Source organism: Ruditapes philippinarum, unplaced genomic scaffold (genome assembly GCF_026571515.1).
Source record: "Ruditapes philippinarum isolate M1 unplaced genomic scaffold, ASM2657151v2 ctg3064_1_1_1_1, whole genome shotgun sequence".
NCBI lineage: Eukaryota > Metazoa > Mollusca > Bivalvia > Venerida > Veneridae > Ruditapes > Ruditapes philippinarum.
The window spans coordinates 187,687-213,116 of record NW_026864571.1 but is presented as its reverse complement, the minus strand read 5'-3'; the positions used below and the strand labels follow the sequence as shown (position 1 = coordinate 213,116).

General features: G+C 32.4%; 2 protein-coding genes across 2 annotated transcripts; both read left to right on the top strand.

Moving 5' to 3' along the window:
• The first annotated feature begins 789 nt into the window (after nt 1-789).
• LOC132726123 (uncharacterized) lies at nt 790-13,552 on the top strand. The gene is made up of 11 exons (XM_060711394.1): nt 790-908; nt 1,334-1,532; nt 1,955-2,278; nt 2,677-2,780; nt 3,164-3,341; nt 4,711-4,811; nt 9,705-9,903; nt 10,335-10,661; nt 10,909-11,012; nt 11,552-11,729; nt 13,205-13,552. The coding sequence occupies exons 1-11, from the start codon at nt 891-893 to the stop codon at nt 13,315-13,317; spliced, it is 1,845 nt and encodes a 614-aa protein (XP_060567377.1). The 5' UTR covers nt 790-890; the 3' UTR covers nt 13,318-13,552.
• A 7,289-nt stretch (nt 13,553-20,841) lies between these two features.
• LOC132726122 (uncharacterized) lies at nt 20,842-25,203 on the top strand. Its single transcript, XM_060711393.1, has 5 exons — nt 20,842-20,923; nt 22,042-22,150; nt 22,907-23,041; nt 23,592-23,762; nt 24,247-25,203. Exons 2-5 carry the CDS (start codon nt 22,043-22,045, stop codon nt 25,201-25,203), a joined length of 1,371 nt encoding a protein of 456 aa, XP_060567376.1. The 5' UTR covers nt 20,842-20,923; nt 22,042.
• Nucleotides 25,204-25,430: the final 227 nt, after the last annotated feature.

Here is a 25,430-nt window from a genome sequence, read left to right as displayed (position 1 = left end):
CAATCTAAAGCGTAATGACATCGTTAAATGTAACAAACTGTCTGTACGACCATCAAATAATATATTTTTTGAAAATCATCTTTACTAACGATATAATAGCAATAAAGAAATTTTGCTTGCTTTTGTGTACAGAAAAGTTGTAGAAACCGTTTGAACTGCCAAAAAAGTTTTTACAATTGAGTTGACAACCAAGAAATGTAATAAAACTCAAAATGTGAGGAACGTTCTGAAAGTTGTCTTTTTCTAAAATAATTCTTTAACAACAAACACGAATAAGAAAGAACCAATGACCAAACCAACTACTTATTATGAATATCGTTAAACATCAGTTATAAGAGATGTTGATTGTTTGATATTTATAAATGAAAATGTAGGAGTAACAGTAAAATTTAAGTGTAACAATTTTATTACAAAACTGGGTGAACTGCCAAAAGTTATTACAATTCAGATGACGTTCTGAAATGTAATAAAAAAATCGAAATGTAATAAACTTTTTTATTCTTAAACAACAACAACAACAACAAACACGAAGCAATCGATGAAAAAATCAAGGTTGTTAACTCAATTGAAATGACTGAACTTTCAAGAAAATATAACAGAAATACAATTAGTTTTTTAATAATTTTTATATCTAAATTATTCGACAACGTTTTAATAAGATGCTTATAGCTTTTATTATAATGCAAGATAAATGATATGTTAATAAAACGTCCCGACGCAGTTGTTTATCAAGCTGGTTAAAATCTTAACACACCGACCAAGGTCATGTTTGATAATATTTCATCTTGATTAAAGTGTGAGTGCGTGTAATCCCATGTTTAAATGATAAACGTATTACTCGAAGCAGGACGCGTCTCTATTCTTAACTGGAAAAGGAATTTACTTTGATAATGTCAAAAACTATGGAGGTATGTTAAGTTTGTTTGTTTGTTATATACGATTTTACGCCACACAGACACAGTATAGGTCCCATGGCGACGTTCCAGCTTTAGTGATGGATGAAAACCTCAGGTGCCCTTACGTACATTATATCAGGCACGAACTGGTACTTAAGTCAAACCACCAACGTTTCGTACACTAGCTGGATACCTTTCTCACATGAAATAATTCAAAGTCCCTGTCGGGATTCGAACCCACAGCAGTGAGAAGCAAGTGAAGTCTGATTGTTCAACTAAGTATTTGATCAAAGCGCAAACAATTCATAAATATTCTCAATGTTTTAACACATTATAATGTTTAAAAATGTGTATCTCTGTGGAAAATTATATAATGGTTACTTACCTGTCTTTGTGTTTTGTCATTTTACGCCCGATTATATATTGTATTTCCGTAGAATGATGACAAAGGTAGAAGTAAGGAATTTATTTTAGACGATGAAAATGGCGGGACTTTCAAAGTTCTAGAACTAGATGGTATGGTTTTCCCGATGCCATATTTTGAGAATGAAGAAAGTGTACTGAAACGACTGTCTATTGTCAAAAATCTTCAGTACGAAAGTGGAGATGTGATGATATGTAGCTTTCCTAAAACAGGTAATGATTTTTTATTCAAAACAAAATATCATAACATTGTTATAAAGTCGTTTTTTTAATACATGTAAAGGGATTGTTTTAGTTAGTTTGCTTTTCTTCATATTTTGGTTGAAAGTAACAAAAAAGTGAGTTTCACAATAATCACATGCAAAAATCCTTGAGTTGCTTTATCTTTGAATGTGTTAAATGGATTGTCTAGCCTAACCGGGGGGGGGGGCTAAGGTCAATCACTTTGGTATCAGCAAATATGTCGTTAGTTATATTATTATATAACAGTCTTTATTCAATTGTTTAGTTGTATCATTTTAAGGGATTGTTAGCATGACCATTCCTTGGATATTAAATTCATCATGTTCATCATATTGTATTTTTATATTTATACTCTATTATTTATTGTAAAACAATCACATTTATAATTTTAGGTTCACATTGGGTGTCAAATCTTGTACACTACCTTCTTCACGACGGTCCTTTAGACGAATTCGATTCTCATTCTCCTTGGCTGATTGATTATTATGACATTGAAGATAAATACAAAAGACGTAAAGAAAGAATTTTAACAACGCATTACACACTAAAGCGCCTTCCAACAGATCAATTTGCAAAAGGTGGAAAAACTATTCTTATCTATAGGAACCCAAAGGATTCGGCCGTCTCGATGTACTATATGATGCGGAAACAAAACATTGTAGGAAACTTTAATTTGTCATGGGACAAATTTCTTAGTTTCTGGCTTGACGGGAAAAGTAAGGTTCATGTAATTTAATCTTTCGTGTTTTTTCATTACTTTAGTTTAATACAATTAAGAAAGAAAATCGTATTTTCACATAAACACTACAAGACTATATTTGAAAAAATTGACCTCAATATGTAGAAAACGAGCTAAGTTCTATAAAATATAAATCAACAGCTGTTATAAAGATTTTGAATGATTTTAACAACACAGGTATGACCTCTTCTATTTACAAAGGTCATAAATACTATCATCATAAAAAGTTAAATAGGTTTGATATATTCTTTATTGTAGAACAATAAAAAAAGAAGAAATGCTTGGGAGGCAATCTTAGTTATTTAATAAAAGTGGTTTTGTTCGGACTGATATACGTGCTTTCATTCAACTAATTTTAAAATGTTCTCGTTACAGTCATATTTGGCTCATATTTTGACTTCTACAACCAGTGGCAGCAAGATCTCGAAAGAAATCCAAATTTAGATATACTTATTGTTCAGTACGAAAAACTAAAGAAGGTAAAGATGATTTTTATAGCAGAAATCAATTGCCCATGCTTTTAAAAAGATATAATTCTACTCTACTCATATGCCGGCTCTTGCCTGAAACAATGCACAAAGTAGGCACCCGAGTTTCTTCTTTACGGAAAAAAGAAATCTGGATAGTTTAAGCAAATTATATAAATGTAAAATTGATAAAATATGTAAACTTTATAGGCCATGAAAACTAACAATTTTACACTTAAAAATAACAATTTCTTAATGATTAAAATAATTTTATTTCTCAAAGCTTTGACTGTACTTTAGGGCTGAAACTGTTTGAACAATATTTCAACAGTAAGGTAAGGTACCAAACAAAGATGTTAAGAATCCCAAAGGAGAAACAAAACCTTTATTTATAGGATTGTTTGAATGAAGTACGCCGCATACAGAATTACCTTGGTTTAAACCTGACAGAAAAGCGTCTTGAAGCTGTAATTGACAGGTGTTCATTGAACAAACTGAAAAGCGATGTAGACACTGGAAAGGTTAAATCAGATCTTGTCGACGATAAAGGAAAGTCTGTTCTATACAGGAAAGGTACATGTATTAAAATATATGTGCAGTGAAGCAGCTTGTTCCTTTATACAAAAGCGTGTCTAGTTATATAACTATACTATCGAATAACAATGTCTGGCTTTCGTGACTCCGCAGTAAAACAGGTGTTCACAGATATGTTTAGTACATATCTTTGCATTCACGCAGAACAAATACTGATCGAAACTGTTTTTAATGCATATTAAGAAACCATAGAGTATGATAAACAAGATCAATAAGGAAATTCGGTAATATAAAGAATCTAGGACCCATATTAGAATTTTTCACCGTCTTGACGAACGCACGTTTGTCCTTCCTTATTGTAATTCTGTTTTGTTTTAAACGGTCTCAATATCGTTTTCTGTTTACACATCAATAAATTATGTACGTCGTCCAGAGAACCGAGAATATGTCTCTTGATTGAGTCCTGCTATACATTTTCCTTATTAAGAATCCGCGTCTGTGTACGTATGTTTGACATGAGCTAGGACTGCCCCTGCCACAATGTCCTTATTGGTCACTATCCGTCAATTCAAAAGTGCCAGCGATATCAGCCTGACACAAAATCCTAATTGTGTAAAAGTAGCAACCTGAAATTCCAATTGACGATGCCGATTGTGCAGCTCCTGACGATGATTTACCACCAGCTATTACTAAGATAAAGACACAAAAGTCAATCGGTACTGAGAGCATTTTTTTGAATAAAAAACATCAACAAGGTATCAGTTTGAACAGTAACACAGACGTAGTTTTTGAGATTCAGTTCCAGTTTGTACCTTAAATCAGCGTTTTTTCCAAAACAAAGATTGCAAGCAATCAAAGTCGTGTCTGGAATTGACTCCCCATCCTTTCCAAACAAGATGTATCTAATATCATTGATGAACAGCCAGAAAAGCCAGGCTTAAAAGTTAAAGCAGTCTACGATCTGGTGGATTAAATCCATGTTTTAAAATGATCACTTGCCCATCATCTATTTCTTTTACACCTGCAATGTCGGATGTTATTTCATCAGACAGAACATACACGTCGTGGTACACAAATAGTAATGCGTGCAGGAGGCGATATATAACGTGGTTGCACTACTGTAGGAAAGGTGAAGACTATAACTTAAAGGGTTGTATTGCATTGTAGTAGAATGAATTCCACGTAAACACGTAACTAGAGACGTAAATAAAAGTTATTTTATCTATCGGTCTCGGGACTTTGTTTTTGACTGAATAGACCTACAGACCAGTCATTTCAAGATTAATGTAATAATAGTTTCGTCAAGAATATAAAATAGTTGCGTCTTGCGTCTTAACCAAAAACATTGCACTTAAAATGGTTGAATTGGTTGCATATAAATTGAAGTAACCTTATGTGCATATTTCAGGTATTATTGGAGACTGGAAGAATCACTTTACAGTTGCACAAAATGAACAATTTGAGGAAATAGCAGAGAAGAAAATGGGAAACAGTATATTCAATTATAAGGCGTGGAACTGATTTTGTTTCTGTGAATTACAAATCTACGTATATGATTTTAGTTTTTGTTCTGTTTTGAAATAATTTTCAGCCATGTGATTTTATCTGTTTTAGTTTCTAAAAGAGGTTGACGTCAAACTTGTAAATTATGTTGTATAATCCATTTATTATGTTAGTTTATAAACTTTACCTAACTATTTTAAGAAATTTCAAGTATTGAGACATTTTAACAACAACAACAATCTAAAAAACTTTAACAATATTTAAGTTTATTTTGTAAATAAAAGGAGTATCTGCATAACAAACGTTTTCTTGTAAGGGTCATATGGTAATTTTACCCATTAAACATTTGTGTTTCTTGTGTATGGTGAAAAGATAATTTTCCGACCTCTTCGTCATTCAATATTATGAAATATAGAAAGTCTTACAAGTTATTACATGTAGTTGCATCAAAATAAATGATCCCTCACCTTTTATGTGATAAAATGGATAATTGAGATAGCAATAATGCTTGAGCCGGAATTTTTATAAAATATATGAAATATATCATCCATAACCTATTCCAATCAAAGGAACATTGAAGTCCTTTGAATGGCAGTTTCTGTTTTAGGGTAAAAAATACAACACGCGAATACAAGCACGTGCATATTTTAACAAAAATACGTATTCCAAGATATATATAGCGAATCATTTGACACGATTATGGAACATAATTTATCAACATAAAACTTCCATACACCGACCCATGTTTTTGAAAAACAAGTTTGTTTATTCTTTTATTGTCTGAAATAAATAATCTATTTAATATTTAATGTGTTGGACAATTTGCTAAACGTAAGATTGCGTGAAATTCGTTTTACTTTCAAAAATCTTAAACATGCTATGTGCGATTTATATTTGAATTTCACCAGCGCATAGGATAATCAAGTAATCACAATTAAATGCTTCAGGTTTCATCGACCCATGTTGTTTCACTACAAAATATCACAAATATTTTTTGAACAATAAGTTTATGATATATTTACTTGTCCGTTGCCTGTCATCATGATATTCTCTTTGAAAGATACTTTGGAATCATTCTTATTTTCAAAACAATTAAACACATGTTTATTCTTCCAATAATACTTCCAATGAACTGTTACACCTTCGAAACTGATTCATTCATAATAAGAAAAGGGTTTTGTTTGTATTGTGTTGATGAATATTTTAATATTTGTGTCTGAAAATTGTTTCACTAACAAGAAATTAAGACGATAGAATTACTGAAACAAGCTATTTAAACCATTTTAAACTCTTCAATTTATAACTGTTACAGTTCAGTAATTAATAAATCAAATAAGTTGTGTTTTCTATTCAATTTGAAGGTGAATATTGAAAGTGCTTTACATGTAAAATAATAAACCGTATATCAAGCTATTCAGATGAGTTAGACTGGATGTGCATCCGCGTGTATTATTTTAGATGATTTTCACGTCTTGACATATCCTACATTAAGATAAAAGGTCAAACGTGCCTCATATGTTAATACATCTAGAACATTTGTATCAGGGGCAAATGCGATAGCATGTGTGTATATAACACAATGGTATAAGTGTACTTGAGACAAATTAATTTTATCAAGCAGGTTGAACAACCTTGGATTAAAATAAGTTGCACTATTCAACTATGGCGGAAACCAGTGAGGTAATATGTTTTTTCTATCTTCATAAGTCACATTATAATATTACAAATGACTTTTGTTAGCAAAACGTTTAACCATTGATTTCAGATTAAAAATCTTTTAAATATCCAAATGTAACAGATCATAGTAATAAATGCACATACATTTGAAGGTTGATTATGTAGCACAATGAAGATGTATTTAAGATATTATATATTAACCTATTACCGCATGAGCATATTGTGAAATATGGCTGTTTTAATTGAAACGCATCCTATTACAAGTTCAAACTGCTATGAAACTATAACAAATGCTTCAATACTGATGAAACTTGGCACAAATGTTGACTATACCATAGCCTCTATAACAGCATGTTCAATCGTAATTTTCCTATTACCATGGCAACGGGGGACGTGCCAAAATTGACAAAAATACTATTTGGTAGTGTTTTTATTCCATTAAAACTGATTGCAACTTCTCAATGGATTGAGATAGAGTGAAAGGCTTTTCAGTGTTGGTTACTTAGTACCCTGAGATCGACCTGAACCCATTTTTAGCCTGTCACATGTTAAGCATTTTCTTTGCGATGAGGGGGACTGCTTTCCCCTTAACCCCCCCCCCCCCCACCCACCCAAAAAAATAAACAGAAGGGGGGTACATCGTCCTTCTAGTAATGGCAACCCCTTGATAACAACATTTCTCAAACGAAAAAAAGTGTTTGGGACTTAAATAGGGCATGTTCCACCGTTTGATGCCTCAAGGGGGGCAAAAGCCACCAAAACCCGTCTTTATGAGGTAAATAATGTAGGTTAAAAATGAATATTAATCAGTTTAAGGATAATATAAAAACAACAAACATATGATGCTGCCGTTGTACAAATATACAATAGAATAATATTTTATGTAAAAAAACTTCACGGAAAGAGTAATTAAAGTTTAATCTCCCATTTAGTATTCTAAAGACATATGCAAAATTAACTTCAAAAAAGCTGTTTTGGGTAGTTTACGAAATGTTATCTTAAAAACTGTATGTTTACAATAACACATGTACTACGTGTAATGATGTAGTCATTAACGATAGAAATATAGCATGTTAAATGTTAATGAAAACATCAAAGGTTTTCATTACAAATCCAAATGTCAATGCTCTGGAAGAGTTACTTTATCGAGCAGATAGAGAAATATTGACTAAATTTGCAACGATGATATATCGGTAGTATATTACAACAAGATATGTTTGTATAAGCCCCTTATCGGCAGCCAATTAGTCATGTGATCAGGTTATTATGACTGAATTTTGACCTAGTGGTCATGGTCATGACTAGTCAGTAGGTAACTGTGACCGCAAAGGTTAAATGCAGCAATTTTATTACAAAGTTATTTCAAATCTTACCAAATAATTTATGTTTGAATATTATGAATAATGTAGGCTCATAATGACAGCCAAGTTGTCATAAAACATAATACCTTGAAATGTGTATATTAAAAGGATTTAAAGACAACTTTAGTTGTTAAGTTATTGGTCAGAAACAGTCTTTACATACAAGGTCAATATGACATTGACCTTTAACCCTATAATCAATAAGGGTTATCTACTGGCCAAGACCAATCATCATACCAAATTTGATATTCCTAGGCCTAAGTTAGTTATCGGAAACCGTTTTTACCGACAAGGTCAATGTGACCTTGACCATTGACCCCTTGACCCCAAAATCAAGAGGGGTCATTTGCTGGTCATGAACAATCATCAAAGCAAGTTTGAAGTTCCTAAGCCTAAGCGTTCTTTAGTTATAACACGGAAAATGTTTTCACGTAAAAGGTCAATGTGACCTTGACCTTGGACCCTTAAACCCAAAAATCAATAGGGGTCATCCACTGGTCACAAACAATCATCATATCAAGTTAAAAGTTCCTAAGCCTCAGCGTTCTTTAGTTATCACTCGGAAACCATTTGGTCTACGAACCGACTGACAGACAAATGCAAAGCAATTTTAAATCACATGTGCTCCAATTATTGTTATGTAGCTGTAACGTTTCATATCGAACCTGTTAACTTTTTCGTCGACAAAATCATTTACTTAATGTTTTGGAAAAACCGATAGACCTCAGATTATCTTTAGTTGCATTCTTATGACACTTACAATCATTGCTTATTCAGTTTATCAAAAATTGTATCATGAAAATACAAAAGTAACAAATTTGAATTAAAATGTTCAAAATCTACATATTAAAGAAAACTCTAAATCAAAGTCTGAGACAAGAGTACATAAACATTCAGTTTAGTTGAACTGCATAAGCTCTAATATTCTTATTTGCTATTAAGACCACTTTAAGTCAGCCCCGTTAGTGGTCTTTATAGAGAGAAATTATTGTACTGAAATTGAAATAGGACACTGAATAAAGTATGGGATCGGAAGAAGTTTTGTTCTGTTTTTTACTTCTTTTACTTTGAGTCATAGTTTGAAAGGGTCTTAGCGTCATACATGCCAAAATACGTTGCTGTATAGCACAAACACATGCAAATTAAAAGTGAACTCAAACTTAAAGCCGTTATTTTAAAGGAATACCCTGCGGAGGAATGAATTAAAAGATTTTGTTCAAAGCGGTAGTTGTAAGTTCAACACCTATCTCCACTTGTAATTGTTTGTCCACAATGATAAAGTAAAACTAAATGAGAGAAATAAAACATGATGTTTATGAAAGACTGGGCATTTGACACTTATCATATTAAAGAATAAAAGTGATAAATAGAACACTTACTTTCCTAAGGTTAATATTACATATTCTTAAAAAATAATAGAAAAAGTCAGAGTAATGCACATAGTTTGGGATAGCTATTCAATATGGTAACATAGGTAGATTATATGACTTTATTATAGATTATCTTCACACTGATCAAATTTCATGCTCACAGAAGAATAGAAATAATTCAATACTAATTTTAAGACAAAAACTGTCAATTAAAACAGTTAAGGTTTATATTAAAATAGTGTAATTATACTCAAATAGAATGTCCTCACTATTTTAAATTTGTCCGAAATTCTCCAAATATCAAGGTTAATGTTTATTTTATCCGGACATAACTAAATCTAAATATCATTGTTAATATTAATTTTCTTTTTCTATTTTGACAAAACTTGTTTTAATGTTTTTTTATTTTCGTTTTAAAAAAAGATAATCCAGCACTTCTAAGAAATATAACTGTCTTATTATGTATTAAAGTAGTTTCTTCTATATCATAGCATGATGAGACAGGAACGAGTAAGGTAATAATTCTTGAGAGCGAAGACGGTGGACAAATTAAGGTGATTGACATCGGTGGAATTAAGTTTCCCATGCCCTTTTTCGACAGTGAAGGGGCTGTACTAAAAAGGCTTTCATTTGTAAAGAATCTCCAGTATGAGAGCGGTGATGTAATGATATGTAGCTATCCGAAAACAGGTCAAATTTTGATTTTAATTAGCAAGATATTTTATTATTTTGATTTAAAAGTTTACAAAACATGACATAAATAGAGTCATATTTCTGTTTATATTAAACAAAAGTATTGAACTATATACTTTCAGCTTCCATTTTACTTCTTAATGTGTTTGATTATTGTGGAAACTGGTACATTTTAAAAGACTTACGTGCCTTTATTTATAATATATACTTTAGATACTCAGTGTATGCCCGATTTTTAAAAGTAAAATGTGTTTATACCAAGAGCTATATTCTAAATTTAAAAAAAATGTTTGTAAACAATATTCAAGTTCATATTTAAATCGTTTGTATTATTTTGTCAAATCTTCACCGTATCAATTTTGAGTTATTATTCTTCATTATCACATACTGTCATGTTATGAAATCAATAGAAACAAAATCCATTGTAGGAACACACTGGGTAGCCAATCTCATATACTTTCTTCAGCAGCCCGACGGTCCGTTAGAAGATAAGGTTTCACATGATGGATGGCTAATAGATTTATTTGACAGAAAAGACTCTGAAAAACATGAAAACAGAAGACTTTTAACATCACACCTACATCCAAAACGTCTGCCAAGAGACCATTTTGCAAACGGCGGAAAAACTATTCTTGTCTTCAGGAACCCAAAGGACTCAGCCGTCTCGATGTACTACATGATGCGAAAACAGAAAGTTGTTGGTGATTTCAATATATCATGGGACAAGTTTCTTAATTATTGGCTTGAAGGAAAAAGTATGTCATTTGACAAATGGTCAAAATGTCGTATTTAATAAAAGTGGTGCATTATACGAATAACAAATAGTTATTTTACATAGTTTAAAAAAGATTATAACAATTGAAATACATGTAAACAGAAGTGTAATTTATGTAAAAGAATGTATATGTTCCTACTTCGTCGTGAATTGCGTTTTTTCTGCATCTAGATTTCACAATTATCAACATTTGTGCAATAGTTTTTGAAAATTTAGTTTTGTTTCAGTCTTATTTGGATCGTACTTTGATTACTACAATAAATGGCAAGCGGAACTCAAAACTAATCCAAAAATGGATGTCCTTATTGTTCAGTATGAAGATCTAAAAAAGGTTAACATTTATTTATTTTCCAATGTTTTATTTGTTAATTTCTATCCATAATATTGCACATTTATAACATAGCATTTCATTGGTCGAGCGTGACTGTCCTGTCATAAAAATCTGTACAACCTATTGGCGTTTTGTTCATTACTATAAATCCTAAACAAATGATAAAACAAACGTCAGAATCAAAATACAGAACGATTTGAGACAATAAAATCTGTAAAGAAGTAAACACTTAAAATCTGAAATAACGAAAGATCAGAATGAGAAATGATAAACAGAAACCTTATTGTTAATATGGTATTATACTAGCATATTCCCTCATCATAAATATATCTATATATATAAGAGTATCGATATATTGCTTTAATTTTCTATAGAATCTAATATATATCTGATAATATATATATCTGTATCAAATTTACAAAACAGTTTATACGAGGTTCACCGTAGACAGAATAAATTTGATATGTATCAAATTTACAGAACAGTTTTTAATAGATTCAGCGTGTACAGAATAATTCAAATCTGCATTAAATTTACAGAACAGTTTACACGAGGTTCGCCGTATACAGAATTATCTCGGTACTAATCACTCAGATGAGCGTTTACAAGAAGTTATAAATAGATGTTCAATCGATTATTTGAGAAATGACGTTGAAAGTGGAAAGGTGGAGACAAGTCTAAAAGATGATAAAGGAAAGTCGGTGCTTTATAGGAAAGGTAAAAACTTTAACAATAATGGTAGCAAGATTTTATCATTTTTTGTTTGACTCAAGAATATAGACGATCTTCACACAAAATGATGGATATTTTACATTATCAATGCATAAGTACATATTATTCTTTTATATGTGTAAGGGAAAAAAATGAAAATTTTCAAATAGTTAAAATTTTCTTTAACATGATTTGATGCGCAAATTCGAAAATTAAGATGTTTCTAAGATATAAGACCATTTAACAGGAAATGTTCTAATATTTTAAAATGCTACAAAAGCAGTATGAACAATCTCCGAATAAAAAATAAAAATCTGTTTTGAGAAATAGGCAGCTGATATTTCATAGTAATGTAGTGAGCACATGACCTAAATCGCACAATGGGCTCATAAAACAGCGGCCTGAACACCGATAAAAGCAGTAAAATTGAGGTAAGCATACAGTTAACGTTCAATTAGGCCGCACGGAACATTTGTATAAAGTTCACGCACTGGTCTGTCATTGGTTTCTTTTTTAACTATCTCCATTTTGGTCTGAAAGCCGAAAAGGTTGATGTACATGTATAACTTCGTTATGCAACTTTACAAAGGATGGAAATTGTTATGACGCGCAAACTTACAATTGTGCAGAAGATAGCATTACCAGTTTTGCTCAAAATGCGTTTCTTTAAATGAAAAAAACGCATTTTAGTAACTGTTGCACCACTGTGCTAATCAACAAAAATAGCCTTTTCGACTTTCAGGCCTAAACAGAGAGAGCTACAAAGTTACCAATAACAGAACAATGCGTGGATTTTATACAGTTGTTCTGTGCGGCCTTGTTTTTGAAATGCTACAAAAAGCAAGCCTAAACAGAGAAAGCTACAAAGTTACCGATAACAGTTCAGTGCGTTGTTCTGTGCGGCCTTGTTTTACGTATAATGTTAACGTAAACTGTATGCTTACCTTAATTTTACTGTTTTACCGATCGTTCAAGATGTCATTTTATGAGCCTATTGTGCGATTTTGGTGAAGTGATCATCCGCAGTATAGCATAAAAAAGATTACATTTCTCTTCAAAAATTATTATAAATTAATTCTAAGTTGAAATAGTTAATTGGCGTAATATGCTGTTGATGCCTTAAGAAACATGTCTTGTCAAAATACCGGTGCTTTGAAATAAAGTATGTTCAATTTCAAGTGAAATCAAATTATCAAATATTAATCTCCATGATTGTTTTTCTTTTTTTTTTTTTTTTTTTTTTTTTTTTTTTTTGTAGCTCTTAAAATATTAATCAAATAATGCCACAATATATTTATTCGCTATTTAGGAGGAAATAAATGCAAAACAAAGAAGGAAATTTCAGGTTTGTATAGATTGGAATACACAGATGAAAAGAACACATACTACAATCTATAAAAGAACCTTTTGCAAAATTATAAACGACGTTTTATCATATTTAACACAAATATGTATCAACATTTGATTTCGATTCTTTTCAGGTATCATTGGTGACTGGAAGAATCATTTTACAGTTGCACAAAACGAAGAGTTCGAGAAAATTACAAATGAGAAAATGAAAGACAGTATATTTAACTATAAAGCATGGAACTGATTGCATTTGTAATCTTCTATGAACTAAAAGTTAATTTTAATAATAAGCATACACCATGTTCATTGTTATTTTGAAGAAAAAAAGTTCTAATCTCAAAATGTATAGTAATAATCAGAGTTACATTAATCCCGTCGTGTTAATTATTAAACAACATGAAATCTGAAGATGACATATTCTCAAAACTACAGTTATGTGTCCATTAAATTAATGATCGACAAGATAAAAACTGAATTTGGTTTATTATGTCCAATTGTAGTGCCGATATATGTCCAAACGTCGAAAAATGTCCAAACGACGATAAATGTCCAAAAATTGACGATAATGTCTCAATCGCCGATAAATGTCCAAAACTCCTTTAACGATAAATGTCCAAATATTAACGAAAAATGTCGCAACAAATTAGGTGCTCATAAATGTCCAAATCGGTTAACGATAAATGTCTCAACTTTTCATATGTTAATTTGTAATTTATTGTATTGGACACTGTAACAGTCTATCCAACTAACCCGTGATTTTACCCTCTGGTTTACCCCCGACGTAAAATGAATCATACATTATTGTGCATGGCCAGTTGCAGGTCCGGATGGGGCGGGGGGGCATGTGCCTTCTTAACTCACCGAAGCAACACGTTTTAGCATTGTTTGTGTTCTTCAATATTTTTGTGCCCCATATAGCGTTGCCACTGTCCGTCCGAGTGTCTAAGTGTCCGTGTCCATGTGAGCTAATCAAGGGGTTAACTGCTTTGACAGTTAAAATCTGACCTACTGATTCAACAGCGAAGAGTGCAGACCTTGACAGGATGACGCATTTGCTTGTAGGGGGATATGGTTCGACAATGGTCGTTATAAGCATATACGCAACACGTGTTAAATGGGTTTTGTGACTTTTCCCTTAAGTGCTGCGAGGACGGTCCTTCTCATGCTAAATTGATTTAAGACATTTGTATTTGATTATTACTCATTCGCGCGTGGTGGACTGAACGCCACTGCGGGGCCACCGCCTTATAAATACAGAGTTTTGAAAGGCTACTAACATGTATCCCTCCAGTGTCGACCCAGATCAGTTTGCACGCAAATGCGTCACCAGATCAGGGTATGCACTATTAAACACCAGTATTTGGTAGTTAAGGTTTTGTATGTCCCTACAGTGTGGCACTTTCAAGATCAACCTACATGGTTATACATGAATATAATGTATATATAATCAAGTAAATGTTCAACTAAATAAGGGGAAGTAACTGCTATATTACCATTTTACAGCTTCTGATTGGCTATAATTATGTCGTGGGAACAAGATAATTATTTTGTGGGAACAAGATATTATCTCGTGGGAACAAGATAATTATTTCGTTGGAACAAGATAATATCTTGTGGGAACAAGATAATATCTCGTGTGAACAAGATAAATAAAGACACCCATGTGTCACATCTGTGCCACCGTAAAAGACACTTGACGTAATAGAATGTTTTTTTGCTGTGCTGGTTGGATACAAACATGTACATTTAAAAATTACTTATATGTCAAATATTAACTTAACAATATTATATAAATAACACATGGCTGTCATTTTGCATTATGCTAATTGGTTACTAAAGCATTATCGTTTTTATCAATACAGAGTTATGTAAGAGTTATGTACCCCAGGGTGATATAAGAAATATTCCCCGGGGAATATATTCTAGGAGGGTGATATTCGATATTATTATTATATTATTTTATTATACCGAAAAAAACCCTTAGGTCAGCAGTCTTTGCCTGAAAGAAAATACAGATCATCACTTCACAATTATAGCGATTTTGATCTGTAAATGTTCGATATACACAAAAATAGTATAATGTATATAGATAAAAACAAGAGACAGACAGACAGACAGACTAGGAAATAAATAATATTATGCTAATTGGTACTAAGACATTATCGCTTTATGAATGAAATATGTAAGAGTTTTGTTGTCCATATGACCAACGTCCCCTGAAGATTGTTAGTATATTATTTTTCGGGGGATAGTGCATGATACAGAAGACGCCCCGTTCCAGAGGCGATCCTCGTTCTTTTAAGTGCCCGGTGTGAAGCACCAGTACAATGCACATCGGTTTAACTTTTTTCCCTTTAAATAGTAAGGGAGATAGACTGTATCCAACTTATTTTCAAATACATTTCTTAAACTTTTTAACAATATCACAAGCATCCCACTAGAGTCCCGGTGGTCGGTCGGGTGATCCAGGAACGACCGTGGTACGTCCGTAACTCTGTCGGCAACGTCCAGGATGATCAAGGGCTCTCCCGAGCTCTACCGGTGATTGTCGGCACTCTATCTGACCGTACCGGGGCTCTGCCGGGATAATCCGGGATTCTGCCGACATCATCCGGGGCTGTGCTAGCATGGATCTCAGCTTTTATGATCTCTTTGATCTAAGACTTAACAGCGTTTGAATATCGTGTTAGGTCATCCGTCGTCCATTTACTATCTGCATTATCCGTAGTTTCAACTGGACTCTGCATGGATGGCCCGGAGTTCATCCTGGTTGTTATAAGTATGGAAATAGGGTATCGCCGTAGTGCTACCGGGGTTATTGAGACTGCAAAAATATTTTCAGCCCGGATCGTCTGGGGTGGTCCTGGGCTTTGCCGGGATGCTGGTGAGAACGCTACTTAAATCGGTACTTTTAATCCCTATGGAAACCTTTAAAACTGGCTGATGCATTACTGTTGATCATAGAAATAAGTGCAATTAACATATGAAAAGTTGAGACATTTATCGTTAACCGATTTGGACATTTATGAGCACCTAATTTGTTGCGACATTTTTCGTTAATTTTTGGACATTTATCGTTAAAGGAGTTTTGGACATTTATCGGCGATTGAGACATTTGTCGTCAATTTTTGGACATTTATCGTCGTTTGGACATTTTTCGACGTTTGGACATATATCGGCGCTACACCAATAACCAATCGTGCCTATTTGTACCTTTGACATTCAATAGATAATAAAACTTTGTGTTGTATGTGAATCGCGAGAGGGTATCTACGATTTTAAGAGAGACTTGTGCATCATACGTTTTATCACTGTGGCAGTTTAAAATATATTTTATTAGGCAATTTAACAATTAAGCAGTTTGTTATAAATTGTTTTACAATAAGACGAACTCTTGCACTATGATACCACCAACTTAACAAAGTAACTAAATATTTAGCAATGAAACATGATTTTTTATCAATGCTTTTGAATAATAATAATCATAGAGGATAACTTGATAATTCAACATTGAGCGTGTATATCAGGATAGCTACTAAGACAGACTAATACATAAGTTAGATTGTATTCATCAGACTGAGAAATTTCCATTAGAGAAGCCAAATTAATAATAAATAGTGTTGCTATAAAGACTTTGATAATTTTTTCCGTTCATGAAAGCTTTTGTTTGAAACATTTATGAGTATTAATAGAATATGTTTGTATGTACAGTAACATTTTTCTTGTATCATAGTTTGGAGACCTTTCTGTTGAAAATGTGTCAGGGTTAAATCGTATACATATACATGCACAGTGCGTTAACTGGAGTGCGGATATTAGTTACCCGCACTCCAGAGCATGCCCATTGATTGGCTCATTTTTGCTGGGGTTGTCCAAATCGGTTTACATATAACTATAAATATGTGTAGGTGATCGCCCTTCTCTATTGATATGCCTTTTGTCACGCAATTTTTCACAGTCCTGATACTCTGAGATTTATTTAGATGCGGGCGTGAAGTTTAACAAAGCCAAAACAGGTTAGCATTTGTTTTCCTATGATACAGTATTTTGTAGTGTGTTGCATAAAATAAATATTACGATGACTATTTGCTTTATTTTTTTTTTACTCTAAAATATTCAAAATAACAAAGAAAGAAAAAAAAACAATGTTTAACACAAAATTAAAGATAAGTATTAGTTTTTGAACAGTTGGTATATATTAAAAAATAAAACAATAAACACTAATTTTTAAAAGTTCATATAATAGAAGCCGTGTTTAAAAGAGCCTATATACAATAAAATGCAACTGTTTGATTAATTAAGGTAGCTACATGTTCTTTTTTTTTCAAAAAGAAAAAAATCTAAGAAAAGGCAAACATTTCAAAATTAAAAAATAAAATATAAAGAAGCTTGGAACTTATAGATTATGATGAACTTTTCATGTTAGATTGTTATGATAGCTATAATAGAAATATCTCAATACGAAAGTATGACAGTTTTTATTTTGATCTTACTGAAGGCCTTTGAAAATAAACATGTCACGACACCGCGAATTTCAGACAATTACGGAGAATTGCGGAGAATTGCGGAAAATTACGGAGAATTCCGTCGAAATGTATATCATATACATATATTTACGTTCCACATTATGAATTTATTAAACTATTAAAACTATTTGAAGGGCACATTATGCCCCCCTAAAATTGTTATTACTTTCAAAACAAAAACATGTTTCACTTCTGGTGCCGTTATAGTTTCCAAAAAGTTACTTGTTTGCCATTTACCTGAACCATCTTTTGTTTCTGTTGCATTTTCAGTTATTATTTACATTAATATTTATTTAGTATTTTGTATTGAAATCAAAACACTACTTTTTCTACTTAAGGGAGAAATAATTTCACAATAAGTTGGGGGTTATTAGCAACTTACATGCTCTTTATCTAAACATTATAAAATTCATGTTTGCCCTTTCTTACAAAGGAAAAAGATATTCGTTTCTGGGACACCATGTGCCTTTAAAAAGTTGAAAAGTGATAATCTATTTGATTTCGATTTAAGACTACCTTATCTTAGTACATTTATTGCAACATTATATCATTACTGCAATACTTGTTATTAATGCACATATACCTATTTGGTTTATGTTGAGAGTAAAAAGCGTTTAAATTTATGGAGAAAGGGATATTACATGAGGTGTCAAATTAATTGACTTTTCCCAATATTTGTGAAAGGTCTTTGCAGATATATTCTAAAGCTTTTTGAATGCGTAAGAAAATGGTAATCACTGTTAATCCAAAACGAATACTTAAAATTAAAGGCTTAAAAACGTGTTATCTTTTTTTTACATTATCTACCAATAATAATTGTTTAATAGACCGCGGGTATTTGACGCACACCGTAATATCACATTGCCGTGAAATTTACTACTTTCACGCTTTAAGAACATGAACAAGAACATTTGAGCCGGGTCACGACAAAACCACCATAGTGCGTTTGCGACCAGCATGGATCCAGACCAGCCTGCGCATCCACGCAGTCTGATCAGGATCTTTGCTGTTCGCTATCAGTTTCTCTACTTGTTATAGGGTTTAATAAGCGAACAGCATTGATTCTGATAAGACTGCGCGGATGCGCAGGCTGGTCTGGATCTATGCTGGTCGCAAACTCATTATGTTGGTTTTGTCGTGACACGGCTCATTTGGTTAACTATGCTATTTTAGCATTTCACTACCAATTTCTAAAAAAGTCAAAATTTAGGACATTAAACAGTAGATTCTATTTTTACCTGGGTCGTGTCACGATGATTTTTAAGTCGAAATATGATCTTATTTGTATAATAAAATAATTGTATGTCGGAAACTACATCGCAGGACTAAGGGATTTAAAGAAAGATATATGCAACATTGTATAACCCTTTTTATACCCGGGTCGGTATTTTATATTTAAATTATCAGCGTGCTCTCAGGCGAATGGTCAAATTGTCTCTGTATTGTCGAGTGCCTTAAAGTTATTTTAAACACTTGTTTGAAGACTGTGGTTAAAATTCAACATTTGATTTTTTTTTTGCGGATATTTCTCTTATAAAAATTAGATCATAGTTGAAGATGGTTGAACATGAGCAAATGAAAGAGACGCTGCTAAACATGGAACAGCGCTGTAGAACTACATAATTCCGGAAATTACAATGAGGCAATAGAGAATTATTATAAAAAATAAAAACACTGTCGGCAAGAATGCGGTATAACATGGCGTGTGCTGAAATCAAACTCAACAACGTACTTGCAGCTATTAAAGGTAAGATTCGGTTCATTTTTAATATATAAGTATTCGTTTTGTTTAGTTTCAACTATTATATTTATTCATACGGTTGGTTCAATGATTAGCCCCTCAATGCTTAAAAAAATGGCTCGGAATTCATTGTAGTGAAGAAGGTATATTGGTAGCTAATGAGGGTCATATGTTTGTTACTTCGTAAAAGCTCGTGCCTGATCAAGGTTCACTCCACCAGTAAAGCTTTAAAGATCTGTTTTTCTGTAATTAAGTGTCCGCCCGACTACTTAAAAACACATTAATCTTAATAATCTTTTCGTTGATTGAATCTACGGTTCCTTCCTTTATTTTCGTTCAATATATCTTGTTCTTGTTTGTTTTACATTAACTGACATAAATTATGTAGCTATGTATGAAGTTGTCTTTGTTTCGGTGTCATGTTCGACAAATGTTGGAATACTGAAAAAAATCATTAAAACATTTCAGCAAAATACTTAAAATCTTTTTTCAAGTCATTTTTTTAAGGTCATTAGCTTGTAATTACTATATACCTTGATACTGTTGATATTATTACACCTGTAAAAGAAATTTTGTTTCAGCTGGTTCGTATATTAACGTTGTTATTATATATAAATCGTCTACATTCGGTTAAGATCGTAACCTTTCGTAAGGTATTTCATTTGGAATGCGTTTGAGTGACAATGTTGTTTTGTTTTACTCTTGGTCATATTAGAGCTTATTTGACTTTCAAAAATAACACGGAAAACAATGGAAATAAAAAAATAAACCTTATAAGGCACGAATTACTTAAATTCTCGGGCATTTTCCGTGATACTTCGGTAAATAAGTAATTAACGAGACGTTCCGAATATATTTGAAAGTTCGTTCCTCCTGTTTAAAGTAATGCTTCATCAATCTTTTAAACTCACGGAAAGTGACGAGACATTCCGAAATTTACGAGCAAGTAATGGAGATAAAAGTTTTACAAAGACAGAATTTGTTATTGTATCGAATTTCACACATTACTTAAATAAATGTTTTCTTATGTTATAAAAGTTAATCTAAACACACATTCCATTGGATATCTAATCCTTAAAAATCAACTCTTTTTAAAAAATGTATAGTTGTAGTACGCGTCAATGTTCACACTCATTGAACAAATAAATTACCAACAAACAAAAAATATCCGTATAGAGAAATTTTAGGAATTTTCTCTTCTGTTCATTCATTCATTTTAGGAATTTCTCTTCTGTTCATTCATTCATTCATTCATTCATTCATTCATTCATTCATTCATTCATTCATTCATTCATTTATTTATTTATCTATTTATATATTTGTTTTATTATTTATTTATTTAATCAATTAATTAATTATTTTATTTATTTATTTATTTATTATTTATTTATTTATTTATTTATTTATTTATTTATTTATTTATTTATTTATTTATTTATTTATTGTTATTGCTGCTGCTATTATTACTCAGCCTTCCAAAAAACATTTTTTTCTTTGTTAACAGAATCTGACCCTGGCTATTGAACTAGACAATCACTTAGCTCTTTCTTCCTACGAGGAACCTTATATCTTCAACGCAACAGGTAAGTCTTGATTTCATACCAGTGACGTCATTTCAAGTCTTGATTTCATACATGTGACGTCATTTCAAGTCTTGATTTCATACATGTGACGTCATTTCAAGTCATGATTTCATACATGTGACATCATGTCAAGTCTTGATTTCATGCATGGGACGTCATTTCTAGCTTGACAAATAAAATAGTATAATTGTGTTAAAAGTCTTATTTTTTTGCTAATTAGCAGGATGCCAGGGGCAAATATAGTTTGGACTATTATTACCGAACTGACTACTGTCAGAAATGGACAATCGTTGTTTATCCGAAAAAGAAATGTAAAGAACACAAGGCAATTTTGCCTTAAGGTTTCTGTCTACAATGACAACAATGGCGGAAAATTACTTTCACTGTATAGTTAATTGCAGTTTTCTAGATGCAAGATTAATCATGTAAATACAAATCACCCTAAAGGTATGGTCATTTACAGATTTATACCAGTAAACACCTGTAATAACATAAACACTGGGTTAAGAATTTCGTATGAATGTATCAATTATTGTAAAGCAATATTGACCTAAGACATTTGAATAATATGTAACCCCATTGTCGGTACAGTCAAACATGTGTTTAAGACCACCCCAGAATAGAATAAAAAACCACCGTGTAAATAAATGCCAATCTTCGCAAACCCATTTTTGATTGAATAAAACCATTCAAAACCGACTGACCTTCAAATAAAGACCACCTGTCTATAAGAACATGTTCAGTACCTCCCTTGGACAACCTTTGTTCACAGGTGTGACTGTAATTATATCGTACGTATGAGTTCCTCACTAAAATGTGCGGGCTCTACACTTTATCTCATAATATAATGAAATGCTACAAAAGTATGGTAAAAAATTTTTAAAAAAACTGTCTTTCTTACAAAAAGTCACGTGGTATAGACACCGTGGTAAAGTGACTGTTTTTAAACAATTTTGTAGATGACTAGAATGTGTTATAGCAGGAGAGGGTGGGGGGTCGGCTTAAAATTAAAATTTGATGTGTCAGCAATTCTGTTAAAATCAATGTCTATATTATATACATGTATAATAAATATGTAGCTTAATACAATGTATATCTGTTATTATGATTTTTTCCAGCATGAAAGAGGCTATATCCGACCTTGAGATGGCACGTGCATTGTTACGAGGAAACACGTTTATAGACTATAAACCACTAGGTCTACTTATAAGACTTAACAGATTTCAGGTAGGAAGATTTGCACGTGATTTAAAAAATTCTAGGTCCTACATTTAAAATATTTGTACGTGATTTATAAACCACTACTTGTTAAACAAACGCCACTCATACCATAAAGGCCCACATAGCCCGAAAAGTTCTATGTTATTTATTTTGTAAGTGTCATTATATAAGTAACATTAAGTTACACATAAACCATATATCTGAGCCAACTTTTCCTTTTTTGTAATGAGTTATAGCGATTCAATATATTGTATGGAAGTCAAAATACCTTTTGCTCTCTTTCTTAATTACTGTGTTGTGTTCAGCACTATTTTCTTATGTTAAAGGCATCAAATTTGTTTTAAATTAATTATTGCAACACTATTAAACAAAAATTTCCTCTTTATACAGAGCGAAATACTTTTAGGAACTCCACTGAAATTTGAATTTCCTACATAGATGAGCTGTTAAACTGGAACAAAAAAGATATGGAAATATACTCTGAAATAAATTGAAAATCGTATTTTTGTGCTATTCTTAGCCCAATCTGAATGAAAAAGTATTGAACTGCTTTCAGTTATGGGTCTTATTTCACAATTAGTATAATCATTCTGGAATAACGGAGTGAGTAAATGATCTGAAATTTTGCACACTCTAAAATATTACCAGTCTCGTCAGGTCAAAAAACCTCAATGGAGTTTTTTAACGGGTATGATTATAACAGTTTAACATAAAATTTTCAGGTTTATTTGCTTCGATACTTGACAATTGGCTTTATTTCAGATTATGAATAATCTTGCTGTAGCAAATGTAAAGGTAGACAAAATGTCAGACGCACGTGCACTTCTTCTAGAAGCGTTACACGACGCAGACGATTTACAAAAGAAATTAATCAACACTTCATTGGAAAGATTAGATGTATGTTAAATATTAAATGTTCACTATAAGTTTTTAATTATTTTCGTTTTCTTTATGTCACATGTCCCTACAAATGCACGCGCTTTCATAGTATCCATGGGTACCAGGTATTCATACTCGATGTACTTTAGAACTAAAATGTTAAAGAAATACTATCATTTACATGCATACAAATTGGAAGAGAAACAAACTCCAAAGATCAGGCTAAATTGATAAAATTAGTGTTACTTTGTAAGAATAAGGTTTTTTCTTATTTGTTTAGTAATTTTGCGAAAACAGAGTAAAACAGAATAAAAAAAATGGTATTTACTGTCGAGAAAAAAATGATAGTTTTCATTAATTTATTTGAACAATAAAATCTGACAGCAATTTGTGTTGCTCAAATCATTTTAATTCACTCTGAAAATACTAATATAAACCATTTCAATGAAGAAACTCCGTCAGTTTATACAATTACACATGTACATGAAATCCAAAAACATAAAAATCAAGCCTGCTTGAATTATATGTATATTAAAACTTACCAATACTATTTTCCTTTCATTTGCAGGGAGGAAATGTGTGTATGATGCAGACAATGCACGTGTCATGTGACAGAGTGTTTGCTCCGCCCAAATCTGTGACTCAGAACATAGAAAAGCCGGGTATTGTTAGGAAAGCCAAAGTTGTGTCTGCTGCTAATGCAGAAGACAGAAACGCAGCCTTCGAAGGTTCTAAACGAGTAAGAATACTTTTCAAATATATCACAAATACGGAAACACGCTGTTTACAGCTTGAAACAGTAATTTTATTATAATATCAATTGAATTGTGTCGTAGTTTAAGTCTTAACCTATACACGTACTCGTTCATATTTCCGAACATTTTTCAAATTAGATTTATTTTATAGACTAATCAAGCTTCTATATTCTTGTATAGTTTGGAACAGTCAATTTTCAACATTATGATTAGTCAGCACAACATTATAGAACCTGGTCACTCTGCAAGGACGCGCAGGCTTACCTTGCTACATCAAACAGGTTCCGTTTCCTCAAGTGTAAAGGATAACGTATATACGACATTATATATGTGACATGTTTAATTTTTCCTTGTTTGAAATAGAATAAACAGGATTTAAAAGCAAACTAACATTAAAGAGCTCTATAGACTCAAGCCGAGAGCAATGAATAAATAATAACATAAGATAATTCTTTAAATCCATTGCAGGTGCGTCAGTTAAAACTCAAACCAGTTTCAGCAGAAAAAACAGTCAACCCTTTACAACGTTTCGTTAAAAAGCGAACGCCACGAAGCCCACAAAGTACTGCGGAAGTAAATGGACCTCAAGCATTCAATGGGATGAAATCAAGCAAATCTATGAGCGACCTACGCGCAGACGACAATTCAGTTCTACCCAGAAGTAGTAGTCCATTTGTAAAAATCAAGCGTTTGTTTCAGAAAAGAACTTCCGATTCGACAGATTTCCCACCAAGCCCCAAAATAAGACTTAATCGTTCATGTGGGGACTTAGAGGCGCATTTAAGGCCGGATGTTAGTAACGCCGTAAAGTCGTTTCCGCGTAGCCCATTCTCGGGAGTGAGAAAACTTTTAAATAATAAGAGGAAAGTTTGCACGCAATTATCATCTAGTGACGAGCAGATACCAGTGTTAGTTATGAGAGGAAGCCATTCTCTCGAAAATTTGGACAGACTGGAAACTTCGCCTCATATAAGAAACAGCAAAGAGAGACAAATACCAAACATCAAGCATAATAATTCATCATATGAAAAACTAAATTTTAGTTCCAAAGAACATAGGAATTCTCTAGGCACCGTGTTTGGCAATTACTTAACTATTGTCAACCAAACACTGACTAGATCATGTGACGTCCTCACGGCTGTCGTCACGCCCACTGAATACGAAAACGAAGTTTTTACAGCGGAATCAAACCAAGATTTTGAAAATGAAAGCGAGAATAAGTCATTGACAAAATCTAGTAAAACTGCACATTTTTATATCAATAGTGTAGATTTAGCAGACGATATCACACAAACTGATTTTGTTACTTCCGATAGTATTGAAAAGGAAGAGGAGGTGAAAACTAATCCAACAGCAAGAAAGTCACGCCCACCCCCGCCTTCTTATCCCCCTCCCCCTTTGCCTCCTTCTGTTGTTATCGCATGACCGCTACAACTTTCCTTTGAAGATCGGCGTTCTCTAAATTTCAGTATTGGAAAAATTTGGGGTGCTCTAAGTTAGGTATCAGTATACTTTCTCGTGCATGCCCAATTTTTTTTTCTAATTATAAAGTGAGTTAACCTGAAAAAGAACAAAACAAGACATTTCACAGTTGACAGAACTTTTCAAAAAAAATATTTACATATCATCTCGATCTTTTTTTTTCTTTCAAA